Source organism: Diachasmimorpha longicaudata, chromosome 7 (genome assembly GCF_034640455.1).
Source record: "Diachasmimorpha longicaudata isolate KC_UGA_2023 chromosome 7, iyDiaLong2, whole genome shotgun sequence".
Classification (NCBI taxonomy): Eukaryota; Metazoa; Arthropoda; class Insecta; order Hymenoptera; family Braconidae; genus Diachasmimorpha; species Diachasmimorpha longicaudata.
The window spans coordinates 5130441-5157339 of record NC_087231.1 but is presented as its reverse complement, the minus strand read 5'-3'; the positions used below and the strand labels follow the sequence as shown (position 1 = coordinate 5157339).

The 26899-nt window shown below is 38.7% G+C and overlaps 2 protein-coding genes across 2 annotated transcripts in view; both read right to left on the bottom strand.

The window, feature by feature from the left end:
• Positions 1 to 26899, bottom strand: part of LOC135164745 (neurotrimin-like) — a 49407-nt gene that overhangs the window by 13409 nt on the left and 9099 nt on the right. The gene's annotated exons all lie outside the window — the stretch shown is intronic.
• Positions 5631 to 10090, bottom strand: LOC135164744 (uncharacterized). The gene is made up of 6 exons (XM_064125384.1): positions 9817 to 10090; positions 9509 to 9724; positions 8629 to 8802; positions 8327 to 8521; positions 7641 to 8083; positions 5631 to 7409 (listed from the first exon to the last, which is right to left on the bottom strand). Exons 1-6 carry the CDS (start codon positions 10073 to 10075, stop codon positions 7059 to 7061), a joined length of 1638 nt encoding a protein of 545 aa, XP_063981454.1. The 5' UTR covers positions 10076 to 10090; the 3' UTR covers positions 5631 to 7058.

Sequence of the window (26899 nt, the reverse complement as noted above, 5' to 3'; positions counted from 1 at the left end):
GATTGTTCAACCATTGGCGAGGACAAATTGACGGATATCTCGGTGGTAAGATCGCTGGGGTACCATTTGGGGGAGGATCGGTGGGTGATTGAGAGCTCTTCCATAATTGAAGTGCATTGAAGGCTATGGCGGGGAGTTTTTCATTGATTAAAAATATCAGGAGGCATTGTTAATGTTTTTTAAATGTATATGGAAGAATTTTTGTCATGTACTTCAACAGGAGTTTCCAGAATTTTTTTTTATAAAAAATGAAATAGAATTGAAAACCGAACCGAAATGCAGTTGCAGTTTCAAGTAAAAAATGGATCATATTTTGATCGAATAGATAATCGTCGGACTATCATTGGGAGAGAGGGGGGGGGAGGAATCAGGCGAGATGATCAAGAGCTGGATAATTGAAGTGTAGGTCAAGTAAATCGCTCTGTATCGAATTTTTCCGGAGCAATTAATTATGATACCATTGTAGTACCATAGATTTTTGAGGAATAAAATTAGAATGAATAATGACTCCGGGTATTTTGATTAGGCCAACATGACGACTAACGTTGGTGAACACGCCTAACTCATTTCCTGATCAATACTTCATGCTTTTCCTGGGTGCAGAGAAAAGCATTTGGGCGTTTGCATGGGGCTCTCTGGGTTGGTTACTCGTGGCTCCTTTGACGCCGACCCAAACACACCCAGTACTATTCTTAGTAACTTGTGATAGAAGCTCAGTACGAAGGGGGAGGACGGGGAGCATTCCATCTTGGCTTTTCACCGCTCTGTCCTGCTCTTTCATTTTCGGTAATTTACTCTGCGCCATCTCTTCCCGGTTTTTTCGGACGAAAATAGAGTGATTTGGTTTATCGATTGGTTGAATGCATGACGATGACGCTGGTTACATTATTTTCGTTCAAGTACGTGCTATCAGTTATGATAAGGTGAATCAACCCTTCGGGGGATAACATAATTCATGTTTTGTTGAGGATGAATCGGAGAACTTGTGGTACAGTCACTGGGATTTTTATACCCGAGCAGAGGGATGAGGAAAAAATTAGGGGAAAAGTTTAGTGAATGAAAGTCATTTTCAAAGTCGTAGAATGAATGATTCCGGGAATGAATTTAGTGTATCCCACGGGCCCTCGTACAGGGTGAAATGTGCTGAGTGGAGTCTATTCTTCTTATCATTTTTCACATGACCACAATTTTTGCTGACCGTTCTCATTTTTCAACTGTTCACCGTCCGGTCTGTATCGGACTACATTACGACTGCACTTAGACCCCGATGATAATGCAAATAGAGCAGGGTTTTAACAATAAACTTTGTAAATTAAAAAAACAAATGTTTCAAACGATTCTTGCGTAATTTACCAAAGTCTGAAAAAATTAATAGTCGCTCAAGTTTACCACTGGTCAAAATTTTTTATGCAAGCTGATCCATAGTTAATGAGGTCACGCGTACTCCCCGTATGCGATGTAAATTTATTCCGAAATGGCCTAGTGCGTGGCGTTTTCACCGAGATAACTCCGTTAGGGATATAGAAACCCAGCCTCGTCGTGTCACATTGACACAAAATAACCAAACATTACTTTGAAAAGTTGCGTGAGTCAAATGGAAGGCGCGTGGGCCCTTTCAAACTTCCCCTCGGGTTTAACTGTTTGGAAAATTTGTATTTTGGGCAGGTGTTGACGGTAGATCCTTTGTTCGAGTCCAGAAAAATGTGTTCAAGCGATGAAAATCACCCATATCGAGAACACATGTTTGAGAAGCCGCAGTTGATGTGAAAACCCTTTTACGTACGCCCATAAACCCGTCGGTTAAAAAAAAAATGGCCCTTCCTCCTTTTCCCCGGGAATTGCCATTGTCATGATATTTTGCTGCACCCAGAGAACCCATTCGGATAGTCTCTATTAATAAAACCCAGTATTAACTCATCAAGAGATGCACAAGACACGCGAGTCCCAATTCTCACAAGAAATTAACGCGCGCCGCCCATTAAACCCCGAGTTTACCATTATTTCTTCAGTCATCTCTCACTATTCAATCTTCCAATGAATCATGAACTTCTTTGAGTGCATGAAGCAGTCAAAATACATTAGCATAAACTCCCACCGCCCCTTTTACAATAGTTTACCATAACTCAATGCCCGATAGATCAATCAAGCATCGAAAAAATGGAATTCACAATTTTTATTATTCAGAATGCCTTCGTGAGTCTATATTGCTTGATTACGACTATATTTACTCCCTGATTAACTCAAACGTTTTATAAAAAAGTCGTTGTCATTCTTCACCGGCGGTCACGGTTCAGTCGTAAACACCGTTTGCCACGAGCGTGACATAATTTTTCGTGACCCAGAAAGTTCACGGAAAAATGGAGCACTGCATACCCCGTACATTCCCACTGTTGCCCTGGTTATGCCCCGAATTCCCCCCCTCCCTCTCCCAACGAGAAATTAAATTCAAAGAAGACTGTGAAAGAGAAAGAAAAATAAAGCGTGAGTTGATTTTTGAGTGCGCCGCACCTCGGCTGGAAATTCCGTTAAAAAAAAGTCCGCCTCCGTTTCTGTGTTCGTTCACATTGTTAGAAAAAGAATTGACATTTCTTCGACAGTGTAAAAGTAATTTATGGGAGTGACGTTAATTTTAATTTAGAAAGAAAAAAAAGTGAAAGTTAATGTCTCACTAAAAATTTAATGAATTAACATTTTAAATTCAAACCCATTTTTTGTCTGAATTTTCTTGATAAGTATTCATTTTTAATTGGTTGTACGAAGAAATTTAAATTTTCAAAGACGGAAATTGGTGGAATTTGTGTGAGATTGTGACGTTACAAGAATCTTTGGGAAATTAAATTCAAAAAAACAGCGGGAATTTTTCAAGAGCGCGCGGAACGCAGACAACGTCCCCTAGAGCAGTCATATATTCCACTCACGCATGTCCCCGTCGTTCAAGTCTCATTCAAATGAAAAAAGGAAAACCTAAAATTGTCAAGGTGTTTTGAAAGCATTTTTGGTTGTTACGTGATGCAGGAAGTTTATAAGTTACGTTGTAAGTTAGACACTTCGGGATGGAATGCGCAGTTGGGGTTCAACGCCCCCTGGGGCGATTGTAACTGCGCATGTGCGAAAGATCCCGCGCGTTTTGTGCCGAAGAGAGTGTCGCCAAAGGCGCGGGCTAGACATCTGATTGAATGACACGTTTTTCTCGATCACTCGGTGGAATCGATGGGTGAAAAAATTATTTGCGAGACTGGTCTCCACATTAGAAAGGTCTCATGATACATACTCAACGATTAATCAATGAATTCGCTATAGGCTGACTCATGTCGACGAGACGGGGGAGGTCTCCGACGAAGGATGAGGCTCAAACGAGATAACTCGACGAATCGAGGCAATAATTCTTTGGCGAGTGGTAACGAACGTATGCAGAGACAAGGCGAAAGATTGTGGTTGAGGGTACGATGTCAAGTACAAATGGACAACTCGAAATGGTTTAAGAGGAACGAGTGTGTCTTGCTGTTGGTATAATGTCGTGATGATGGTTTATGGCTTTCTGAGAATGCATTGGGCTTGATTAAACTGAGTTAATGCAAGCTGATTGCAGGGGAAATCGCGAGTGAATGGGGAATTTTCAGACTGATGGTGAGAAAAGCTTGAAATGTGCAAAAAATGAATTAACAAGTTTCTTCCCAGGGAAGTGTAATTAGTTGGGTCGGGGGCACTGATACAAAGTGTGGAACCATTTAGCTGCGTCAAACGAGGCTTCTGAACTATCATCACGATTTGTTAACTATGAATGAATAAAAATAATAGTTGAGAACGTTTGGTGCAACTGAAGCGTTTTATCAGAGACGAGATAATTCATAAATCAGATACAGAAAAATTCTCCTGCTTGAATTGCAAAATTCTATTGAACTATTCTCCCATTCAGTCCATCGTCCCAATTAAAATAACTGGAACCTCTTCAATTAATAATCAGTTTGCAATATCTCCCGTGCTTGCGAACACGTTTCATTTTGGCGAAGGATAACTGTTTAGCCTCAATTCAGATCCCAATCTGCATAATGAAATGGTATTAAGTAATATCCGGATATCCTGTACTCACTTTGTGTACAAACCGACTGTCCATACACATAAGTAGGTACAAAATACTCGTGAACAACCCCCCCTGTTGAATCGTGACAAAGTTTAACGAGGCAAAACGTATGGGCCGTTGATCTTATTCAGCATACACTGTTTTGTTATTCACTATATAGGTATATTGTCTCTCTGTATCAGGAGAACGGAGAACCCGTTATGGTGGTTAACCCATGCATTGTAACAAATTTATTACGCCATGCTAATGAAACTGTTTGACTAGGATACAACATTCGCTCTTGACCGAGTTCGAAGGTGGTTTGTTAACCGAAAGGGCCTCGGCATTTTATTTATGGCTATCTGAATACAATGCGATATTAAATGTACGTTCAAGTGCAGATGAAATATCGCCTTTGACCTCGTAGAGAATCAATCAATTTTTGTTATGCTAATTTAGCAGAGGTTCCTAGGAATGGAAGGTGTTCACAGCAGCTGGTGCACGATTTTCTTTCGAGATAGACGACAGTGGGGAAATGGATGATTGAGTGTGTGAACATTTGCAGGTAGGTGAGAGAGATGAGAATATGTAATTCGATGCTCTCGAGAATGTGAGAGAGAAAATTGTCAATTTTTTGAACAGAGGAACACATTTGCATCAAATAAATAATTTTATTTGGGCTGTTCATTCGTCTTAAATAAAAAATCCATTAGATTACAATCCAGCACATGTAATTTAAATAAATCAGGCCTATTTGAATTTTTTAATCCGTTCCAATAATACTTTCCTCGCGAATCCAGAAAATTTTACAACGATACCAGTTAAAATTGTTTAATTATGCGATATAAATAATTTGTGAATGATTAATTTATGGATCGTCCACGTTTCGGGTATCGTTTCCTTGCTGGACTGTCTACCGACAAAGTTCTCGAATTCTGAGATTTGTACCCGAAACTAAAAACTTCCATTTCAATGTGGAAAAAGGTAATTCGATGTCTTCAAAAATCTAGAAGACTGGAACAAACAAAGGGCTCTCGAGGCAGATGGTTTCGAGGGCTATTGAGAGGTGAGATGTTGAATCTTTGGACAGGTGTCTCCTGCGATGGGTACCAAAGATATCAACAACCCAGAGTGCTGTTCTCCCACAGCGTAACCCAGGTAGGAAAAAACGAATGGGCCAACCTTGGTACAAGCACGGCCGCCGAGCTGCCGTAGCTCGGCACCCGGGCTCCAGCCAAACTCGCGCCGAACTTGGCTAGACCCTGGGATGATAACACGGGGCCAGGCCTGGGACCGAACTTTGGCCAGACTTCGGTCGCCGTACTTTGGCCGCACTCTGGGCTTACCATTCGGCCCGAAATTGGCCCAGGCCTGTTGCCGAACTTTGGCCGCACTCTGGGCTTACCATTCGGCCCGAAATTGGCCCAGACCTATTGCCGAACTTTGGCCGCATTCTGGGCTGACCATTCGGCCCGAAATTGGCCCAGATTTACGACCAGAGCTGTGGCCAGGCTCCAACCGTTGCCTGTATTGGGTTCAGAATCACCAATAAATATATGAACGGTATATCTGATAAGCAGACATGTATTTATTACCTTCAACATTATACAGAAAACAGTTTTATTATGTGACAAAACTTATATTTAAATTTATTAAATCTATTGACAAAAAAACTCAGCCAATCAAAAACTTTTTTCCTCCTATCGACATAGTACATGTTTTCATCCGATTTTGGTTGAACAGTTAAAGATATGCAGTGTTTGTATCTCCAATTTTCATGAAAGATAATCACAACTATGAGATTTTTCCGCGAACAGAATATGAAAACTCAAAAAAATGATTGCAGGTATAAATTGTAGAAAAATCTTTTGTGGATTATTTTCATCCGCTTTTAAAATAAATAATCTACGTAGATCATTTGAATCCGAAATTTAATACGACATACCATATTAAGTCTTAATAAACTCTCTCTTACAATCTAATAATATTAGCAGTCAGTCTTCAGAATTCGAAGATTGTATTAACAAAATATCCAACAAAATAACGCACCAATGTTATTTTTTAAATTAGTAGTTTAGAATTGATAAATTATCGTGCTTCAATTCAAGCATGAAAACAGTCATTATAATAGCAATATTATGGATAATTTATTCCGCTATGGATGATAAGAATTAATTCTTATATCCATAGACAATTGCTGATACGAATTATCCTGATAAGAATTATTTTTTCATCTCGGAAAGACGTCCTTTTTTTACAATAATGTCTTCTCCATCTGCAACTCCGGAACACAGAATGATATTTAGTTGCATTGATTGTGTGCTAGTTCTATATAATATTGCTTATTATATTCACTCTTTCAAACAAACTTAGAAATATAAAAAAGTCTTGGATAGGATTACATATAACTAATTAATTTCAACCCTTAAATTTGAAATCTTTGGGGAATATGGACGCAGTCCGATTGTGAAACTTCAACCTTATAAATATTATTTGACTTGAATCACCAAATACTGAAAACAGCTCTCAATGGCTGAAATTACTTTCATTAGAATTTTTCTTAAAAATTAAAAATCCACTTATTATTTTTCCCTTTAAACTTTTGGACATAATATTTAATCCCTGAACCAACAACGGATATTTATTCCCGTGATCTAACTTATGAGGAAATGACATAGAAAATACTTTATTATGCTAAGATACATCACATTTTCCAATTGTTATTTCCATCTTCTGGATTTCCGACCTCGCCAGGAGAAATATAATAAATATAATTAATACTTCAATGACAGCCGAATACTAAACAATATTCATATATTAATATATATTCTGCCCAATGAAACGCCTCGCGATAAAAATATATTGATAATATAAACTTTTCCTATTAATCGTACCTTTTATCAAGAATATCACAACTAATACAATTACGAAAATGAACTAATGGAGTCATATTAACACAGTGATTTTACAATTCCATTTATCCCGGAAAAATGAAGTATTATCGATTGGTATCAAAGGAACAAACTGAATTATTCTCGTTATGATGACTTGACCCGCGTTGTCGTTCCTTACGCCCACCCTCTCGATCGCCAGAACGTGACAACCAAGTACTTACTTCTGACATTATCTTCTTCTCATCAGTGCTGGATCCTATTACCTCAATTATCACATCAATCAGTACTTTGCATACTGTAGTGTTATAAAAATTTTTCTTTTTCTTTCCGCCAGCTTCCTTTCCGTAACCAGAATAGTGCAGTGACACTGTCTTCCTCAGAACCGCAGATAGGATAGTGGAAACACATATTTTCATCTCTTTTTTATTGCTTATCAAAACTCTCATGAATAATCGCTAAAAATAAAAGAAGGGAAATTTTTTTGAATTTATGAACATGAGAAGACATCTTTGGGCTCATCGCCAGCGGGTTGGTTCTATAACCAAAGCGTTCCAGTGACGTAGACTTGAGTCCCGGTGATGAAAGATTTTTTCATCACCAGAAAACGAACCCAGTGCATGTGTCACCGCCCAATTTATTGATTTTACATAAAAAAGAAGAAAAACGATCAATTTCAGATATATTACCAGTGTTTCTACGAGATTTGGGTCCGTTGTCAATATCGCTTCGTATTCCTGGAACTTATCATCCATTTCAAATAGTAGTGGCGTAGACATCTGCTTCTGTATTTCAAGCAAGCTAGGACCAGAAGCTGGGGCTAGATTAGTGCCAATGATTGTGGTCTTGAGCTCATTCATAGACTGCTTTAAATCGTAAGCCATCCTGCGTCTTAAATTTTCGAGCTTTTCATCTAATTGCTGATCAAAGTAATCTCGAAGGGAGTTCAGGATTCGACGTTCATTATCAGCATAATGACTAGATGACAACTGGTTTTGTGGTCCCAGCATTTTTGGCATCTTAGCAGGGGGTACCATCATTGATCGTGAAGTTTTTGGAGTTCCTGGGCTCACAATCGAATTCAATCCGTCTTCAGCGCGTGTAGTAGACGATGCACGCCTTTTTCGGTTACCTTATGAAATTAAAGGAGGACCAAACGATATAAATTGATGGGTAGCAGCATCAGATGAAAAAAAAACTACCCAAGCCCCCACCAAAAATATATAATATAATCTAATTCTATATAAGTTCCGAATTTTGTAAAGAATGTTCAAAATATAAATTGGACCATTTTCAAATATTTATAAATATAAATTTTTTCATGCGGGAGGAACTTGGCCGATGATTGGTCATGGAATATCCGAGCCGATTTTACCTGAAGCGTTATGGACTAGTGGTGAAGGAGGTGTCAAATGAAGTTCTTTTCTTGTATTTCTCGCTGAGTCCATCGATTTTGTAGGTGACTGCAGAATTCCATCGGAGGAATCATTGCTCTCAGATTCATCAGTTTCGACGTCTTTAAGCAAAGTAATATTCTTCCTTGACCGCTGTTTAAATGATAAACATGCACCTGGAAATTATTGAAAATGATGATTTATCCCTGACCGGATCATTTAATTAACACGAACTTAGAATTACGTGCTACAGTCCCATATTACCTCAAAATTGATTTATTACCTGTTGGTACAGATCGCGATTTACTCGACATTTGCAAAAAGCCAGAATTATTTTGAGCCTTTGAGGCTCGAATCTCCTCAGGATTAGCTATAAGACAATCATGATTTTCGTCTTCAGAGTCAGATCCACTCTGGTAAATGCTTTGAAATCTTGTCTTTGGTTTTGCTTGTATACCTACGAAATTTTACAAGTTTGTAGTGAAGTAGTAACACAACGTAAGTTGTCTCCAGCCTTTGTTTTTTATAGCTATTTCAAAGTGGGGAAAGAATGCATGCATTTGAAAAAATATTTTTTTTGTAGAACCTATCGCTCCTACAAAAAAGGTTTCTATCAAAATTTTACCATTTTCCGTAGATGTTCACTTTGATTTACCTCTTCACAACAGAATTATAATGCTTTCCTACATAAGAGATGGTGGGGAAAAATGGAACGTTTCTCGTCCCCTCAACATTCCAATGCTTTTATGTATAAACAATCATATCAAGTGTAAATCATAAATTTTCCACTTTATCTTGTTCGCACGTAGTGATTTCTGTTAGCGACTCAATTTTTTGATGAGTAAAGAATTGCAATAAAAAAAAATAACCTAATATTTTTCGACCACAACATAATAAAAATTTTCTTATAAAATCATTCAATGCGATTCTCTCTTAAAACGATGTTTCGAGACAAATACACATGTAATGACTGCACAGATACATAATTAATATTTATTTTGTAAAAGATTTCAAAAATTCGGTCAATCTAATTCCCAATTTAGGGAACGATGGGTCTTTTGATGTTAAATACGAGAGTTGAATAAATTGGGGATGAATAATTGGGGTTAAGAGTGGTTATAATTGTTGATAATTGACTTTTACTTCATATTAACAGGACTTACCAGACTTTGGAGTTTGATTTCTAGGTGGAATCGGGATTTTAGTACTAAAGATGTTGTTTAGTTGAGACTTTGATGCAGTTAAGGGTTTTGCTGAAATTTTTGCTTTCGAGGAAGTTTCGGACCTCCCCCCCTTTCGATCATTTTCACCATCGGTTGTCTCACAGTTGAGAGTTACTTGGGCCTTTTTTAATCTTCTGCGACCCTGATCCAAATCAGCTGAACACAATCAACATATGATCCTTTAATATTGAAATGAACCCATCGAGCAATTCATCAAGTTATAAGTGGAGTCATTTCAATTTTTGTACCTGCTCCGGTGATGAAGCAAAATGGATAACTTTGCCAAGAGTCCTTGGGCGAGTGCAATTTTTCCAAGTAGTCGTCAAGTAGATGATATTCAGTTGTCGGTGGGAATTTACAGGTGTCTTCTTCTGCACTATTAAACCATTTTTTCGGCACCAAATCAATGCATGGTAGCCCTTTTTCGTTTTTCTCGAGAAATTCGATGACTGCGAATGGTTCGCTGAGATTTTTTGGATCGCGAGATGGATGTGAGGTTTCCGACATTTTAGGTTATGAAAAAAAATCACGATTCGTACAATTGAACCTGGTGTTTTCGAGTAGTTTCATATAAACTGATAACTTTGCAGAATGATGCATATAGCTTATTATTTAACAGAAAAAATTGCGTTTCTATTTCCATGTGTTTTGAACGGTTTTTTGTCATCACCCCACTGATGCTTCTTTTTTAGCGCCACTATTCCTTCAAAACGATTATATCACAAATATCTGTCAAACACTTAACACACATTTAATTCACATTAAATTCTCACTTCTTGTAATTTACCGTCAACTTAGTTGGTGAAATCCGAATTTGAGACAAAAAGCCCGATAAACGGATGATACGAGCAATTATGAAAGGTTATGTACACGGACGCCAGATCTAACCGATTTATGTCCCACTTGCATGTAACGACTCCACTATTGAAATTTTCTAACGACCTCGATGATCGGATTTTCATGTCGATTGTTGATTTAAAACATAAAATTGTTTGTTTCTTCCACAATTTTAATCACGAGTTCAACTAAAACATATACCCTCATTCATATACCCTCTTACCAAAAAAAAACTGCATTTCACAATGCGAACAATTTTTACGTTATTTTCTAGTGGAGGAGGGATATGGCGTATTGTCGTCCAGTTACATTTAATAAAGCACATTTGTGTTTAATTTTGTGTGCCTTCTTACATGTCATTTCAGCTGCCCAGGACTTAATGTAGAATATTCCTACTCGACTGGAAAAGTCTGGATAACTAAACGCCTCTTCCCTACTACTTTCCTGGTGTCCGAAAATATATATACCAGTAAGATCATCACAAATTTTGGATTTTCCTGATTTAACGAGAATTTGTGAAATTACGAAAACTTTCTCAATATCTAGGAGTACCACGTTATTTGGATGACTTGTCGTCAAGGTTAGACCATTGATGTTGATCATATTTGATGTTAAATGAATTTCCCCATCAATTATCATCGTTGTAGGCTTTCTCGCGATAACCCAATCACTCAGTATGTGTTTCTGATTAATTACCATGGTTCCTCCAGACTCCATCTCAGTTAGTCTGTTGATAATTTGTGTGAGTGGTTTTATCGAAGAATGAACGAGTTTTTTAAATAAACCAATGTAACTCTCTCCCCAAAACGCTGAGAGCTCATTCAGAGGAATTTTAAAGTATTGGGCATCATTAGCAACGTGGATGATACTATGCCAACTGAGAACTTGAGCCCCTTCATCATTATAAACATCAGGTAACGTCTCGAAACAAATTTTTAGCAGAGATCCAGCATATTCACTCAAATCCTTAACGAATTCCTTACTGTTTAAAATTCTGCTAGCAAAGACAAATAATGAGAAATGACAACGTAAAGGTTTCGGTAAGAAATCTTGTAACACGACGATACCACAATAATTAAGGAAAAACTTGAATTGTGATGCTTTCCATCTTGAGATATTATTCACATCAAATTCTTTCCTTTGAAATTCAATAGGGATATCGGCTTTTAATGACCTCATAATACCATCAAGCCGACGAACATCAGCTAATTTGATCCTCTGGGCTGAACTTCTCGTTAGCCATTTATCCAGCAGCCATTTCATATTACCAGAATAGAATAAATGCATTAAATCTAATGGCACTTGTTTTGTCAGATCGAATCTATCCAAAGAGAGCAGCGGGGACACAGAACCTTCATAATGATGTTCTGGTTGAACTCGCGTCTCGTAGGATACTTTAGTGCGTAAATTTGCATTGGTCACTGGATATATGCGTTTTCCTCGTCTTCCACAACCTACTGTAATGCCCTTGGTGAAACACCTTCCACAGGCATAGAAGGCTCCAGGAGCTTTGTGGCAGCAAATGAATGCTCGAGCTGGCGAATCAGCCACTATTGCTACAATTTTCACCTCAAAAACCTTGTCATCAATGCGCAAACCATTTTCTTGGAGTTCATTGGCCTCTTCAACAAAATCAGTCATGAATTCTGTGGCTGATAATGGTTTCCCATCCCCACAATAAATCGCGGCAGCAAAGGGTTTGGTAGTGTAATTTGGATGCTGTATTTTTATTGAAATTGGCCAAATTTCCTTCTTAGCATTCCGGTATACCTGCATACCGTCAATATGAACCAGAAGAGAAATGTCGTTTTCTCGATAAATTTGAGTTGAAATTATTTTTCTGAGTCCCGAGGCGATTCCCAAATAAATGAATTCACCTGGAATCTCATGAACTCCTCTCATGGTTGTTAGGTGTCTGCAATGGGGAGTTTGCAAAAACATTCCCCATGAGAATTCAATTTTTGGAATGCTGTTCCATATGGGACCCAAGCCTGGCAAACCATGCCCCTTGTCTGCCTGGCCATGTCTCGGGGCAAGCTTGGTGACCCAAGCCTGGCAAGCCATGCTCTTTACCAGTCTGGCCATACCTCGGGTCAAGCGTGGTTGCCCAAGCCCGGCAAACCGTGCTCTTTGCCAGTCTGGCCATACCACGGGCCAAGCTTAGTGACCCAAGCCTGGCAAGCCATGCTCTTTGCCGGTCTGGCCATGCCTCGGGCCAAGCTTGGTGGCCCAGATCTGGCAAGCCAGTCTCGTGCCAGACCTGGCCCGTTTCGTGGACATTGGCATTTCCTACCTGGGAAAGGGTCTCGCTACAAATTCACTCCTGGTTAACGTTCAATCGATTAGTGTCCACTGGTCACGTCAGTGGCTGTCGCACGTTCCGTGTTAATGTCTGCATTAGACTCAAGTAAGTGATCTCATTAGAATAAAATCATAAATTCCTCGTGATGTAATATCGCGTGGAGTGTATTACTGGGGCACTCTAGCCTTGTGGAGGGGTGTTTTTTACCGATTATATACGAACAATGAATTTTCGAAGGATAAAAATCGTTTGTTCGCGGTTCATTCTTTCCTCACTGCATTCAACGCTCTCCAGTGGCGACAATGGTGCCTGTCCTCAACCCACCCAGTGTGTCCCCGTGATAATTGCCAATGTAAATTTATTCAAAGCCGGATCCTCTCTTATCTGCAAATGGAAGGTGAAGAATCTGACGTTTACGATATGCCCCGATGCCAGGGAGAGTAAAACGAGTGAGACTCCAGTCCCTGAAAACCGGTTGTCAATGATTTTTTTAATTATTCATATTTCTCCAACTTCATTGAATACAGAGAGAAACAAATATTTATCAGTCTTGTTCTGTTGCTATAATGACTCCACTCATCAACTAGCTGATGATGCCGACAATTCCATGCATTTGAATGTAGCCGAGTGGAATGAACCCATTTATTGAGAATCTCAGGAATTATAAAGAGCCATTTGTGTCCGGAAATTCTCATTCAATATCCTTGGTATTTATCTCCAATGAATGGGAGAAATTTCTGATACGTGCTTGGTGAATATTTTGACAGGACTTTTTAGCCACGTGTTACCATTAATACCCCGAGGACTCGGGGGTAATCCTCGCACCTCGTGTGAGAAACGACGGAAAAAAAATGAAACGGGGAAAATAAAAAGTGGCGGCAATCCGGAGGGTTGAGAGGCCCTCGGATAGTCCGTTAATCACTTCGTGTCTAGCATTCCCACTGGAGTAATAATAAATGCCGGGACACGTGAGTAAACGAAAACAGTCTGTCAGCGGTGGTAGGTGATGCTGTTGGATATTTTCTCCAACGGGGGAATAATGTACAAACTCATTTGAGAATAAAAAAACCAACATCTTGAAAACTGGTTTTGCGTAACTTAGGAAAGTTATATGTGAACTGGGAAGATACTTGCGAAGAACTTGGGGTCAAATGCATGACGACTATGTATCTATATATTTCACTGTACACGATGCTTTTCCCCTCCATGCTTGTTCTGTCATAAAGATAACTTTGCGGGTGGCTCTGGTGCTTTTTAGGATGACGCAGCGGCGGGAAATGCGCTCTCTTTTCACTGAGCTACTTATTTCTTTCGGGATTTATATTGAGTCAAGGGCCCGCAACGCGATAAGACGGAAGACACCAGACTTTGTTCTGATTATCGTTGGTAATTTCACTTGAAAACGCCTGAAACAATCCAGTGGCGTGGAAGGGGGAGGGGAATTTTGAGTACAACATTGGGGTTAATATTTTTGTCGATGGAATCCACTCAATGGTTTATTAACGTTTGATTTGTTTACGAGGCTTCTGAGAACGCCTGTACAAACCATCCCCCTCCCCCCTTTTACTCTCTTAATTCCAATTTAATTTGAGCTCAAGTTTTTTTTATTTCATTCATGATTCATGCTTTATTATTTTTCCCCTTTTGAACACATGGGAATACGAATTCTCACATGCTGGGGGGGGGGAGGGGGAGAGAGGGTTTATTTGGAGCGAAAATTCACTCGGTTTAGAGGACTATAAAAACTGCCTGAGTGAACTGATGGCCAGGGGGAGTGGGATAAGCCGAGAAAAGAGTGGTACACTCAACTTCTTGTGCTCCATGGCCATTCAGAAATTACTGTGATCGGTCGGGAGCTTCGGTGTTTTTGTGGGTGAATCGTTAAAGTCAGTAAATTGACTGTTCAATCGATGCATTAGATGCAAACGGCCGATTATCGTGCGGTGCGATTCATCTCTGGGGTCTGGGACTGGGTTTTGGTCTGGAATTGTAGGTTGAAGGTCCATTGGAGGGTCTGATGTTAATTGAAAATTAATTGATTTTTTTTAATTGATGTGCCTTGAGTATAACATTACGATTAATTAGGAATTTGTAATATTTATTATGAATTCATTAATTGAAAAAATGTATGAATACATCAGGTGCTGGGACTTTGGTGGATTTTTAATGTGGAGTGACAGGTTGAAGGTCGATTTGAGGGTCTAGCCAGTCTCTTTTAATTCCAAAGGAGCATTCATTATCCTTACATAATATTTAATCTCAAATAATCATTCACTCCTCATTATTCAATTCAATATAAAAATAATTATCTTGTCGGCTAAGCATGATTTATTTCAGCGGCATAATAATGATTCATTCCCCGAGATTAAACCCATAATCTTTCTAGTGAAAAAAAAAAAACAACGTATTGGATTACGAAATTCTGTATGCAGTTACAGGCGTGAAAGTAGGCTACATTCCACTCCGGATGATCGTCACAGAAGTCCCAGATAACCGTCCGCGTGTTTGATCGATAAATAAAGTGAAAGATTAAACGGAGAGATGAGAAGTATCAAAAAGGAGAATGAAGGAGGTTCAATAAAAAAAAAAGTTTTTTAATTGAATATAACACAGTGGCATCGTGATGGAGAAATTGTGTGAAGCCTTCCCGTTGATCACCGCCTGCAATCACAGACTCCACCAACAGTGGACTTCTCTGTACTCAGTAAATTTTTGCCGGTACTTAACACTAATTAACCACAAATTGCTCATTGCCTTCAGACGATGTTAAAGGGCCTCTTCAATTTTTTTAAGAATATTCATTTTTACGGAGAGAAGGAAATGATGGGGGCGCAATCTGGGTCAAACGATTATTAAATGAGGGGATTTGTGTCTTCGGTCTTCTTGTGTAAATAAACTCAGGAACATTTCAGTTGGATAAAAAAGAAATTTCTTTGGAGATAATTTCTTCGACTTCAGCCAATTATAACTCGCTGGCAGTAATGTAAGGATATATTTTTTTTTTTATATACTATTGAATATTTGAGGAGAATAATTCCCTCAAATTCAGTCGCTTACAATTTTTTCAGGAAACAATTCCGTTGAAATTCCCATTTCAGAGTATTATTTTTTATCGCATCCTCTCCCGTTCATGCGCTGAGAATAATAGACCCAATTCAAAAGATCCCTCCTCAACCTTGACGATTAAATTGATCATTGACTCCAGGCGCTATTGAAGGGCCATGAATTTTAAAAAGAATATTCACTCTCACGGAGTAAAAAACTGCTGACTAAAATCTGTTGAACGATTATCCAATAAAAAAAGATTTCTTTCTCCACATTTTTTTTTCTTGTGTAAATAGAGTTGAATACACTTAATTTGAATAAAAGAGAGACTTGTTCCGACTCAATTCTCTCAACTTCACTGAATGACATTTCGTCCCATAAATTTCTCTCGTCCTCATAACTAGAGACACTAGTTTTCTCAGTTTCCAGCGTCTGAAGAAAGAAAGAAAGCGAAGAAAGGGCCATTTTATTTTGGACTACGTGAGATCCCTCGAGGGATCATCCTCATGAAGCGCTAGATTTTATTTTCTCTTTCTTAACAAAAAAAAAAAAAAAAAGCTGTGAAACGTTGAACAGTTTACGCCAGCGGGGTCATCTTGCTGTCGAGGCGTTTTTTTACTGTAATACAAATGAAATGTATCAACGCATTCGAATCTCTGGAGACGACGCTGTATGCTGTATGTTTTGATTATCTCTGCACCGAGGAGGTGGAGAGGGTGAGCACGAAGGCCTGCACCGTTTACACAATGCAACTGCACACGGGCGATAAATCCAGTCTCGGATAGCGTTTTCAGTCTCTCCACTCCACCAACTCCCTTCCGACATTACAGACAAAACACCTTTTGTTTTTTTTTACTTCTAGTTCTGTTCATATGAGACTTGTGAGACGTCATTGTTCATTCATATGAAGTTGTTATTTTATTTTCCGCTGAGTTGCAACAGAATTTCCGCTTCTAATCCAGAGATTATTACGAACTAATAGAAACACTTCCCATAATTTTTAATGTGATTATTAAATATGTAAGTATGTGTGGAATTCCAGAAATTATGTTTTACGGTGAATAATTATATGAATTGAGGAGGAAAATATATACGAAATTATGAAATTGTAGAATTCATTGAATATTCAACGTTCAATTATTTCCCAGTGACTTTCAATAATTTTTTGATTGAAAAAATTGTAATAAATATTCTCAGAAACTATAACGTATTTACCAAGATGCACCAATTACTGGTCCAACCTACCTATTAAAAACATCTCGATTACAATAATTAAACCTCAATTTGTCTAGTTTCCCTACGGTCAAGTGGCCTCGACGAACCTTATGACGACAGCTCGGGGTCTTATGAGACAGACGAAAACCCCGAGTTCGCTACTGTACGTCGCGCTGATACCCCGGCGCGAGGAGCCGCGCCCTTTTATTTATAGACCTTCTCAGAAGGCAGTCACGGGGTTATGTGTCTGTAGTGGACGGAAGCGACGAGGAGGCACGCGGAAAATAAATTGGCATCGACTGTTTTCATCCATTAATCCCAAAGGGATAAAATTGTGCCGGACAATTTCTTCATTTCCCCGAACAGTTCCATTAAGCCTAGAAGTGCTGAGGAATTTGGCCCAAACAATTCTGACTCTATAATTATTCGTTTGAAAATTCTCTCCAAAACGTCTGGAATGGATCCCAAAGTGCTCGACTAATGATATGACCACCTAGACAGGGGACCCGGAGAGATATGGAGCAGACAGTTTAGCCTCCAGGCATATTCTCCCCAAATCCATCCAGAATGTGACGCCAGGGCATCAAGAAGGGGAAAACTAATGTACCCCCGAAAGAAATATCGATATCACAAAAGTCATTTCTTACGTTTACGACTAACGGCTTTCAACAACAATTCCGCATGATGACAAATTCGATGGACAGCTCATAACTTGATTATGAGTTCTTCGCGATGTCCTGTATCTACATATACATATACAAGGACTGCCTGGGGTGTGATATCACATCATAATAAATTGAATTAAATTTCCTTTTGTTAATATTTTTAGTAACGGTAGTACGCGATCCTGGAAGGCCGACTACTGAATTTCTGCGAAAATCCCTGACATCTATAATTTTTTTTTATTCTCAGACAAATTTCCGTGGAATCGTGTACTTTTTGCCTCTGGATTTCAGTCCAGTAAGAGTCTCTAACCCCCTGGTAGAGACTGTTAGTGGAGACCAGTGAGTTTTTTCGTCACTCCCAACGGAATTAATCTACGAGTCAGTGAGAAACTCCGACATCTGTTGCATCCCGTCAACTCCAGAATGGTTCTGTTTACTCGTGTGATACGCGAACCTTTTAATCCGCAAAACCACACGACTGTCACACATATAGTCATGTATTATGCGTGTGATAATCTTAAGCAACCTTGTGCATTCCAAAAGAAGGAACATCGTACCGCCTCCACTCGTCTACCAACACCTGCTCGCTCCTCGTAAGGGCCTCGGGATGCAGTTTCCTTGATCAAATATTGTATAACTGTGGAGGGATCTTGAGAGTACTTGAGATGAAAAATATTCACTCAGGGACGTGCCTACGCGATATTCGCTTTCATTTAATCCTTGATTATACACAAATGTCGCGATATTGTAAACGATCTTGTTTCATTGAGAAATATACTGATGGTAAATGTTTACAAAGTTTCAAGTTCCGTCAACAAATGAAAAATTGACATGGAATTAGTTATTTATTGGAGACATTGAAGACATTCTCATTGAAATAAATAAACGAGCTCATTAATTTCAGAAAATATTGGGAAAGAATTCCAAACATTTGAGTCGCAGGAATTTTCATATTTTTTATTCTCCAATGCGATAACTATTTAAAAGCCTCAACCACTGTAATCCACCCAATCATCAATATCGGAAAATTAATATTAATGTCTGATTATCATGATTCGACTCATGTATTCCCAACAATTTACTTGTACGCAATAAATTCTCTCCATCCGCAAAAATTCTTTCCGCATGATCGAGGAATGAGCACTCCTCACCAGGAATCCAAGGATCCCGGAAATCCGGAGTGCTGTTTACTAATACCCCCGATCTATCCTGGTATTTAATTATTGAAAATATCTCAAAACCGCTTTTGTCTCCGGCATTTGGCAACTGCGCAGACAGACGACCCGGAGGCTGCGTTGCCGAGAATCAAAAGAGATGCCGGACTGAGACTCACAACGCGAATGCAAAATAATCGCCCCAACAGCGGTGGATCACCTGAGAGGCGAGGCTGAGGTTGGGGAAGACCTTGAACTATGGGGACACTTCAGGGTTACAGATGGGGGTAAGTATCTGAAATCCGGTCTCAAATGTCTTTTGTATTCTTTAACATCTTACCTGTGAGACAAGCGTCCACCAGTTGACCCTGAATTTGAATTCCGTGAAATCACTGGGTGAATTAAGAGCCGACATGTTCACCGAGATGGACATGGGGTGAGAATTAACTTTTAGTAATGTCAGGCGATTTTTTTCCCCCAAAATTTCGCGTTTTTTTCGAAATTCACAGGAGTCTCTTCCTAATGGATAGACAACTATTGTATCATTTTACGAGCTTTTTTATTCTTGTACGTTAGGGATTTCGAAAAGTGTCACCGTTTTTTTTTACGAGCGTGAGGTAGTGAGAAGAGGGAAAGGAAATCTCGAGGCAAATTTATTTATAAAACCTACATATTTTGCGTCTAATTCGGGTGGCCCTTGGTTATTTTTTCAGTTTATGGGGAAGAGTCGCGTTATGGCCTCAATTCTCAAAATTTTTATTCTGACAGTGTACAATACGAATGAATCACGGCTTCAACAATATTTGGTTTTAAATAATTTAATATTATCCGTGGGTAAGAAGACTGTTGAAATTTTTATCTCGGTTGGAACTTTTCGGGCATTTTTGGAACCTCGTTATAGGATTTCAGTTCTGGGGTTTTCATTTCACTTTCATATCTCAATAATATTCAAGAAAACAATCATGCAATCCAACTGTACACTGTCGTGTTAAAATTAGTTCGCCCAGCTTATTTTTCCACCCCAGAAATCCCAAATAAACCTAGGTGCAAGAGCCTCAGATTTCGTGAGAGACAAGATGAGGCAAAAAAACATCGACAAAAAGGCCTTCCAAGATGCTTATGAACGAACCAAAAGTGTGAATGAGCCTCGACTGCACGCCAAAATCATCATCCCCCCCATGTGAGCCCAACAAAGACAGCAGACTATTTTCAATAAATTTTTAAATATTTATCACGACACTTTGAGATGATTGAACATCCAAATTTATGAATAACCGGAGTAGGCGACTATCTGTATAAGATTTCACACCAAGATGTTATTTATGCGGGCAACTAATTGACCTTATCTCGACAGGCCATCGAATATCCCCCGGAGATTCACAAGTGAATTTTTTATAGACGTTCGTCTTCTTTTTTCTCCAAAGTTCATTTTTAAGTCATCAATAACCATCCCATGGCTGTGGAATAGGGATGACAAAAAAAAAGTTGAGAAATTGATTGAATGTGAGGAACGATGAATATTTATAAGCGTTGGAGAATTGTGCGCTTTGAGACGCCAAATAATTGGAAAGCGGTCGATCAACTCTCCGACATATTAAATAAAATCAGTACTATATATATGTGTGATTTCGAAAATTGACGTGAACGCCTTCCTATTCCTACTTGTTAAATAAATCTTGACATCAAAGTCTCTGAATTAATATTTTTTTCGGTACTTCCTTCTTGTTCGAAGGTCGTTGCTCTTCTAAATTCACACCTTTTCATTATCAGCTAACATCACCGTATCACCAGAGAACGGCGATAAGAAAATGAAGAAATTGATTCGACTCAGGCCGAAAATTTTAAAAACTTTACATGATTCAACCAAATCACTCTTCCGGATGGAGTTTAACCCGCCTCAAATAGATGAATGTTACATTTTTTTTCTCATTCATTCTCAATAAATTCCAACGTCAGCATTCATCCTCCATTCTCGTTTTTTTTTCTCTTTCTGTAAAAACCGCATAATAGGTATTTCGCTTGTTCTCAAGGAATAGAGCTTTAACGACTCCGTCCACGCCTAGAAAATTCCGACAGGTGTTCCAACCACTTGCACAATACATCACTCCCCTCCCCTTACATCACCCCTCCCCACCCCTTCCCCCGTCTCCTGATTTTTTCCTCATTCTTTTTCCCCAACATCATCATGCGCCTGTATTTTCTTTAATGATCAGAAACCCCGTGTGGTAATTAGTGACGCTCACTTTCGCTGTATCATGTGACTCAGACTGCGGTTGAGCACCTCATGTGCCCCTTGATTCAACATCAAATGGTTACGCCTGTCGCACCTTCTGAATGTGAGATTGTTTACTGGAGAATTTTAAATCTCCTCACCGTTGATAATTTATTTTGACGCATGTCGTCGAGTTGATTTGGGAAGAATAAAAAAATTCAATCTAAGAATCTAATCCGTTGACTTAATTTTTTATCCACTTTTCCCCCGAAATTTCATGATCAACAAAGGATTTTTCCACAGGTTGATCATCACTACATAAATAAGAACCCTGTAATAAACTGTAGATTTTTCAAAAAAATATTTTCTGATACTAAAAATATTTTCTGAATATTTTATCAATGAGAAAACATTTTTTATGAGACTAGCATCGAAACTTGGTTTGTAATTCAGTGGTCTCTTTGATTCCCATATTTTAAAGAATTATATTCATTATTCAGAGTTTTTTTTCTTTGCTTCTAGCGGCAGGTTCGCCTCCTATCTTTCGAAAACACACTCAAGGTGCTTTACAACCAGCGCACGAACGAGCTAAACAATTTAATCTTTCATTCTATTCGTTCCTGGAAATGAGATGATCGAGTAATTTTTAGACCTTTCGGTCGTGAGGGAAAAACGAATACCAATTTTATAGCGAAATAAAAATTGTATAGTCAATCTGACAAATTCAATATCTCTAACATCAATAAAATTATCTCACAATATTCTCGTATATTTTCGTGTCTTGTTTTCATTCCATAAAATTTGATATGCTATTAACACAAATAAAAATGTTATTCTCGACGCCAAGTTTCCTTCACTCTCAATGTATAAACAAATAAGGAACTATTTAAAAAAATTATTTTACGTTTGTCTTATCTCAAAGAAAAATAGGTATTTCCCACAAAACGGGCTAACGTGCAAAACACAAAGTCCCGATTAGATAGAATAAAATACAGCGTCAAAAGCAATTAACAAAGTAACTTCGCCTCCGTAATATTTCATTTAAACACGCAAAGAGTCCTTGAGTCCCGACTGCTATTCTCAAAACTACTAGTCAGCTCATACAGCTGAATGTGCTGATTTTTTTCCCCGGAGTCATCGCAAACCGCCTTCAGCCGTTCAAGAAATATGCGATAATTGCGGTATTATCGGGAATAATACATCGCGGGGGCGTATAAAAATAATTACAAATTCCCCATTCATAAAACCCATCATCATCAGTCATAGATGAGTAGTGAACGGCGGTGTGTGTACGAGTCCCTGATTATTTGAACCACCAATCGTGTTATCTGGATGATGGAAAAGGGGGGCCACTGGTATTTCCGTCTTGAGAGATAAATTCATGTTGGGGTATTACGGGATCTCAAGAGTTTCAAATGATATGTTACAGATGTATTTATAGCGACGACGATTGATCATTTATATGCTCGATTACACATGTCAAATTTTATTCTATTTTATCAGGCGATGAGACGGGAAATAAAAGTAAAAGGATTTGTACTGATGATTCAAGACACAGAGGCGGCTGTCGAGAGCATAAAATTATTTTCTTACCCCTTACAACAATTGACAGAGAAGATTTTTTTTATCCTATTAATTATATTTTTAATTCACTGAAACTCCTCATTTGGAATGTTTATCTCAAATTATGTTTTTCACTACCTTTTTGCATTTTTTAATGATTTCGGCACCATACAATTGATTCATCAAAATGATGAATCGCAGAATAATGAATTTTTTATCTCCTCAATTAGTCATTCTTCGGTCGTGACTTTTTCACCAGCTGCAGACATGGTAACGGTTCATACAACTCGATTAATCGCACCCAAGACAGCGTCGAGAGTTCATTTACTCATGAGCGAGTGTATCGTCGTGTTCCAATGAAATTAAACCGAGTATTTAGTCTCGGGTGGTTATTCGAGAGAAGGTTGCAGTTGGTTTGGGTTATCTGAATGGTGGGGTGTAGGGGAGTGATGTCATCGTGCGCGAACGACATTTCGATGTTTCAAATATTCGTGACATCATCGCACAGTTGTCGAGTACATGTGTGGGTATTTCATTTTGGTTTCGGAGTTTCAACAACCCGCTGACGTTTTCCATTAGTGGAATCGGCATATGTTTGAAAATAAGTCTACGACATTCTTTTTATGGATTTCAATATTTCCTGAGGGAAAGGGGAAGAAAAGATACAAAAAGTTGGGGGTCGAGACTGAACTGGATGACAAATTGTCATGTTTTAACAGTATAAAAATGTAAGGGACTGTTGGAGATTTTTAATAAAGATTTTCCATCAAATATTGTATTGTACAAACGAAGGGGGTGATTTTTTATTTCTACTCAGCCATTTCTATTCCCCAGAAATCAAAAAATAATATCAGTCAGGCGGGAGTCAATGTACCACAAAGAAGACATTTGTAACATCAAAGGAAATAACAAATAAAAAAATATGTTGAAATAGCGAGGAATTCATTCAATGCGATAACAGGATGAAGAGCTATTGATTTACCTCCACGATTACAGTGAATTCCCAGAAAGATAACGCAGTCACAAATTGCGATAACCCCCCCGACCCAAGAGGCGACCAGTTAAATCGATGGTTTCGGCATCATTAGGTCTCACCAATGACCAAGTGCATCAATTTTTAATCGTCTCATTGTTATGACGCCCAAAAGAGAGGGAGACAGTGGGTTGTATTGGTTTTAGTTAACTCGCGTCGTCCAGGATGCAATTTAAAGCGGAAGTTTAACGGAGCGTTTCGTAATGGGACAAGGGACAATGGTTCGTCGACCTAAATTTTCCGAGTCAAGCTGCACTCTTTTTTTTTCCATAAGGCTTTTTGCTTCATATCGAGAGGTAAAAAGACAGAGAAAGAGAAAGAGAGAGAGTGTGTAAGTTACGAGTGGATTTTTTTAGACTCGAGGAGGGGAGAAATTTAAACGGAAATCGTAAATAATCGTCGGGTGATTTCAACCCTAGTTGTGAAAACAATTCAGCCCCAGCGTTTTTCGGGGGTTTCGTTGAAACAAAAAAAAATTTTACCCGCGTGAGCTGTACTCTATATGGAATGACGTCAACATCATTGGGGTTCCTACATCTGTGACCTCGTACTTCCGGTCGGAGGTTTTTTTTTTACCGCTGGGGATTTGGATCATGGGGTTCAGCCCTTTCTCTCGGTTCAATCAATAATTTTTCATCCTCAAGCCAATTGTTATGAAATTAATTTGAATAATGAGTTTCATCGAATAAATCAATTGCTCTAAATCTGTGAAATTCTTTTGAATTTGTCCATTGAATCTCGTGGAAAAAAAAATTCAGCGGGGGAGGATAACAAACAGATAAGAGTTCAATCGACATCTACGTATCATCAAACTGATAAAAAATATTGAGGCATTCATCAGAACAATTTCAATCAACAATCAATGAAGATAGAACTGATCAATAAAACCTGATGACCGATAAGCCCTTTGCGGACAAATCGGGCCCCGTTGAGTTACGAATCTCCAGAACTCATTGCGGCCTTCCCCATACAATTGAAAACATCCCCGACTCGTGGGAGGTTTCAATGTCCCTTTCTATCGTTACGACGTCACTATTCCCTTCAGCCTCCAACTTCCTACAATAACGGTGCCTCGAAATTACGTGTGTGGGATGATTATGTGGGTCCCCGAGCGAGTTTTCGAGCCTCACAAGAAAATAGGGGCCACTGAGCCATAATTTTTACTCTCATGGCACCAATAAAAATTCGTAAAAGCTGGAAGGGTAACCACTTCGTTTTACGAGTCAAGATAAATTAAAATTCGTGTCAAGGATCGTACAGAAATTACTGTGGAAATTTTTTTTAGATTTTTAGGGATATGTAGCTGATTTTCAGATATTTATACCCAATTTCTACGAATTTGCAATTCTACAATTTTCTTAGTCATTTCAGAAACAGTATCACGAAGGAAGTTATTCGATGAATAACAAATAGTTGTTGGAATTGATAAAATCATTTCTCTGGGATTATTTTCACCAAATACCGGAGATAAAAATTATTCACAATCGCATAATTGTTAGTAAATTCCTAAAAATCGCTAGCATTCTGTAAATTATGCCATCGTTATTTGTAATTTTTCATTTTCTCTCCCCTCGATACAATTGAATTGGATGATACGCTTTGTTCATTCCCAAACCGTCAATTTAATTCAATCGTGAAATCGTGATCACGACTCGCAAATTCAGCGGAATGATATTCTGCAAGCTAGTGGAAATTAATGGTCACAGAGAATCGGTATTTCATCGGTGGTGTGTACCGTATGGTGATGGAGAGGTTTCAAATAAAACGACTGAAAAAAAAAGAGAAAAAGGTGAAATCGTTATTTCTCAACGAGGAGGAAACCCGAGCGAAGGGAAATGGTGCCCTCTCGGGGCTATTTACTTTCTCATTCATACAGAGCTCAACATTACGTAGATTTTATCTCGAATAACCAAACATCAATTCTCAGATAAGACAAAATTTGACTGATCCAACTGTCAGCACTTGCACACCATTAAAAATCCATAAATACTCATTAAAGTGAAATGGAAAGAATGTTAGAACAATTTTCAAGGCTTCAAATTATTTTCCATTCTTTTGTGTTTGTCATGAGTGCGAAGGACGTCACGTTGTCACTGTTATGTGCTATCCTACATTCAAATTTAGATATGCCAAACAATTACTTTTGAAAAATGCCAACTCTTCATTACGTATTGAGGGCAGAAGAATGACATCGTTTGACCCGATCCGCTGTCAAGGCCGAATTTCTTTAAGTGTCACGGAATTCAGTCGCGAGTATTTGTCAATCAATTCGAAATATCCTTCACAAAATAGCAAACGCTACAAAAACCCCTAAAAATGCTGCCACATAAAATTCTCCAATTTTCCACCAAATTCTGTCTTCCAATCAGACCTTTCCACCCACACAGTCTTTTAATTGACATTCCCCCCTCTCCGAGCACCAAATAATCGCATCAGTCAAACAACAAATATCTCTAACTCAATGATTAGTTGTGGTCCCTTTGAGTGTAAATTCACCTCAAATTTCGACTCCGGTAATAGTGAAACTCCCAGAACGTCTCGCTGGGCTCACAGGGCCCTATAGGCCCAGTGAAACGACCGGCACGAGTCGTTAAATCCGGAATGAATCTGCGCCATTGACAGCAAAGGGCTTTGTCCCACGAGTTGAAGCCAGCATAGTGTACCCCATAGAAAAACCCTCCCTCCTCCCTCTACCCCTCACTCTCTCACGAGTGTGGTTAACCCACGAGAATGTGACCGCACGCATACGGCCTTTTTGAGACGCTACAAAGGCGTTAAAAAAATAAAAAGTAAAATAAAAGAATGGACTTATGGTAATTAGAATGGAAGAAACTGTTTGAATGGTGAATGAAGTATCGTCTTGGGCTGGGACTCTTCAGTTATTGCTTGCCTGTAGCTATGAATGCCAACAGCATTCCGGTGAATGACTTCAATTGACTCATGTCACCGGGCATTACGTCTGAAATCATTGGAGTACCCCAGACGATAATGGAAATCGGTGATTTATTTATTGACGCGTGGAAAAATATTTGTCTTCAAAAACTTTGATTAATTAGCAGGAGAATCCACGAAAGTTCAGCGCTCGCCCCAGAATTTTTCTAGAAAATTTCTCTGGTATTTTTTTTTCAGAATAAACGATAATTACTCCACTTATTGACCCGCATCTAGCAATACATTGGCTTTGACTTCATTGAGGTTGTCAAGATGCTGACAAAGTCCATCAATCATCGCACGACAATTTCATTGATCAATTTAACAATTAATCCACTTGGGAAATTCCATTCCCGTGAGCAACGTAAATTTTC

Bases quoted from the DNA above. Each gene is read 5' to 3' on its own strand.
- LOC135164744 (XM_064125384.1), bottom strand. From the start codon at position 10,075: ATGTCGGAAACCTCACATCCATCTCGCGATCCAAAAAATCTCAGCGAA. The intron at 8,803-9,508 runs GTAAGTCCTGTT...AAAATTTCGTAG, and splicing joins AAATCAAACTCCAAAGTCTG to GTATACAAGCAAAACCAAAG. The intron at 7,410-7,640 runs GTAATATATCTG...TTTTATTTTTAG, and splicing joins CAAATCTCGTAGAAACACTG to CGATTATTCATGAGAGTTTT.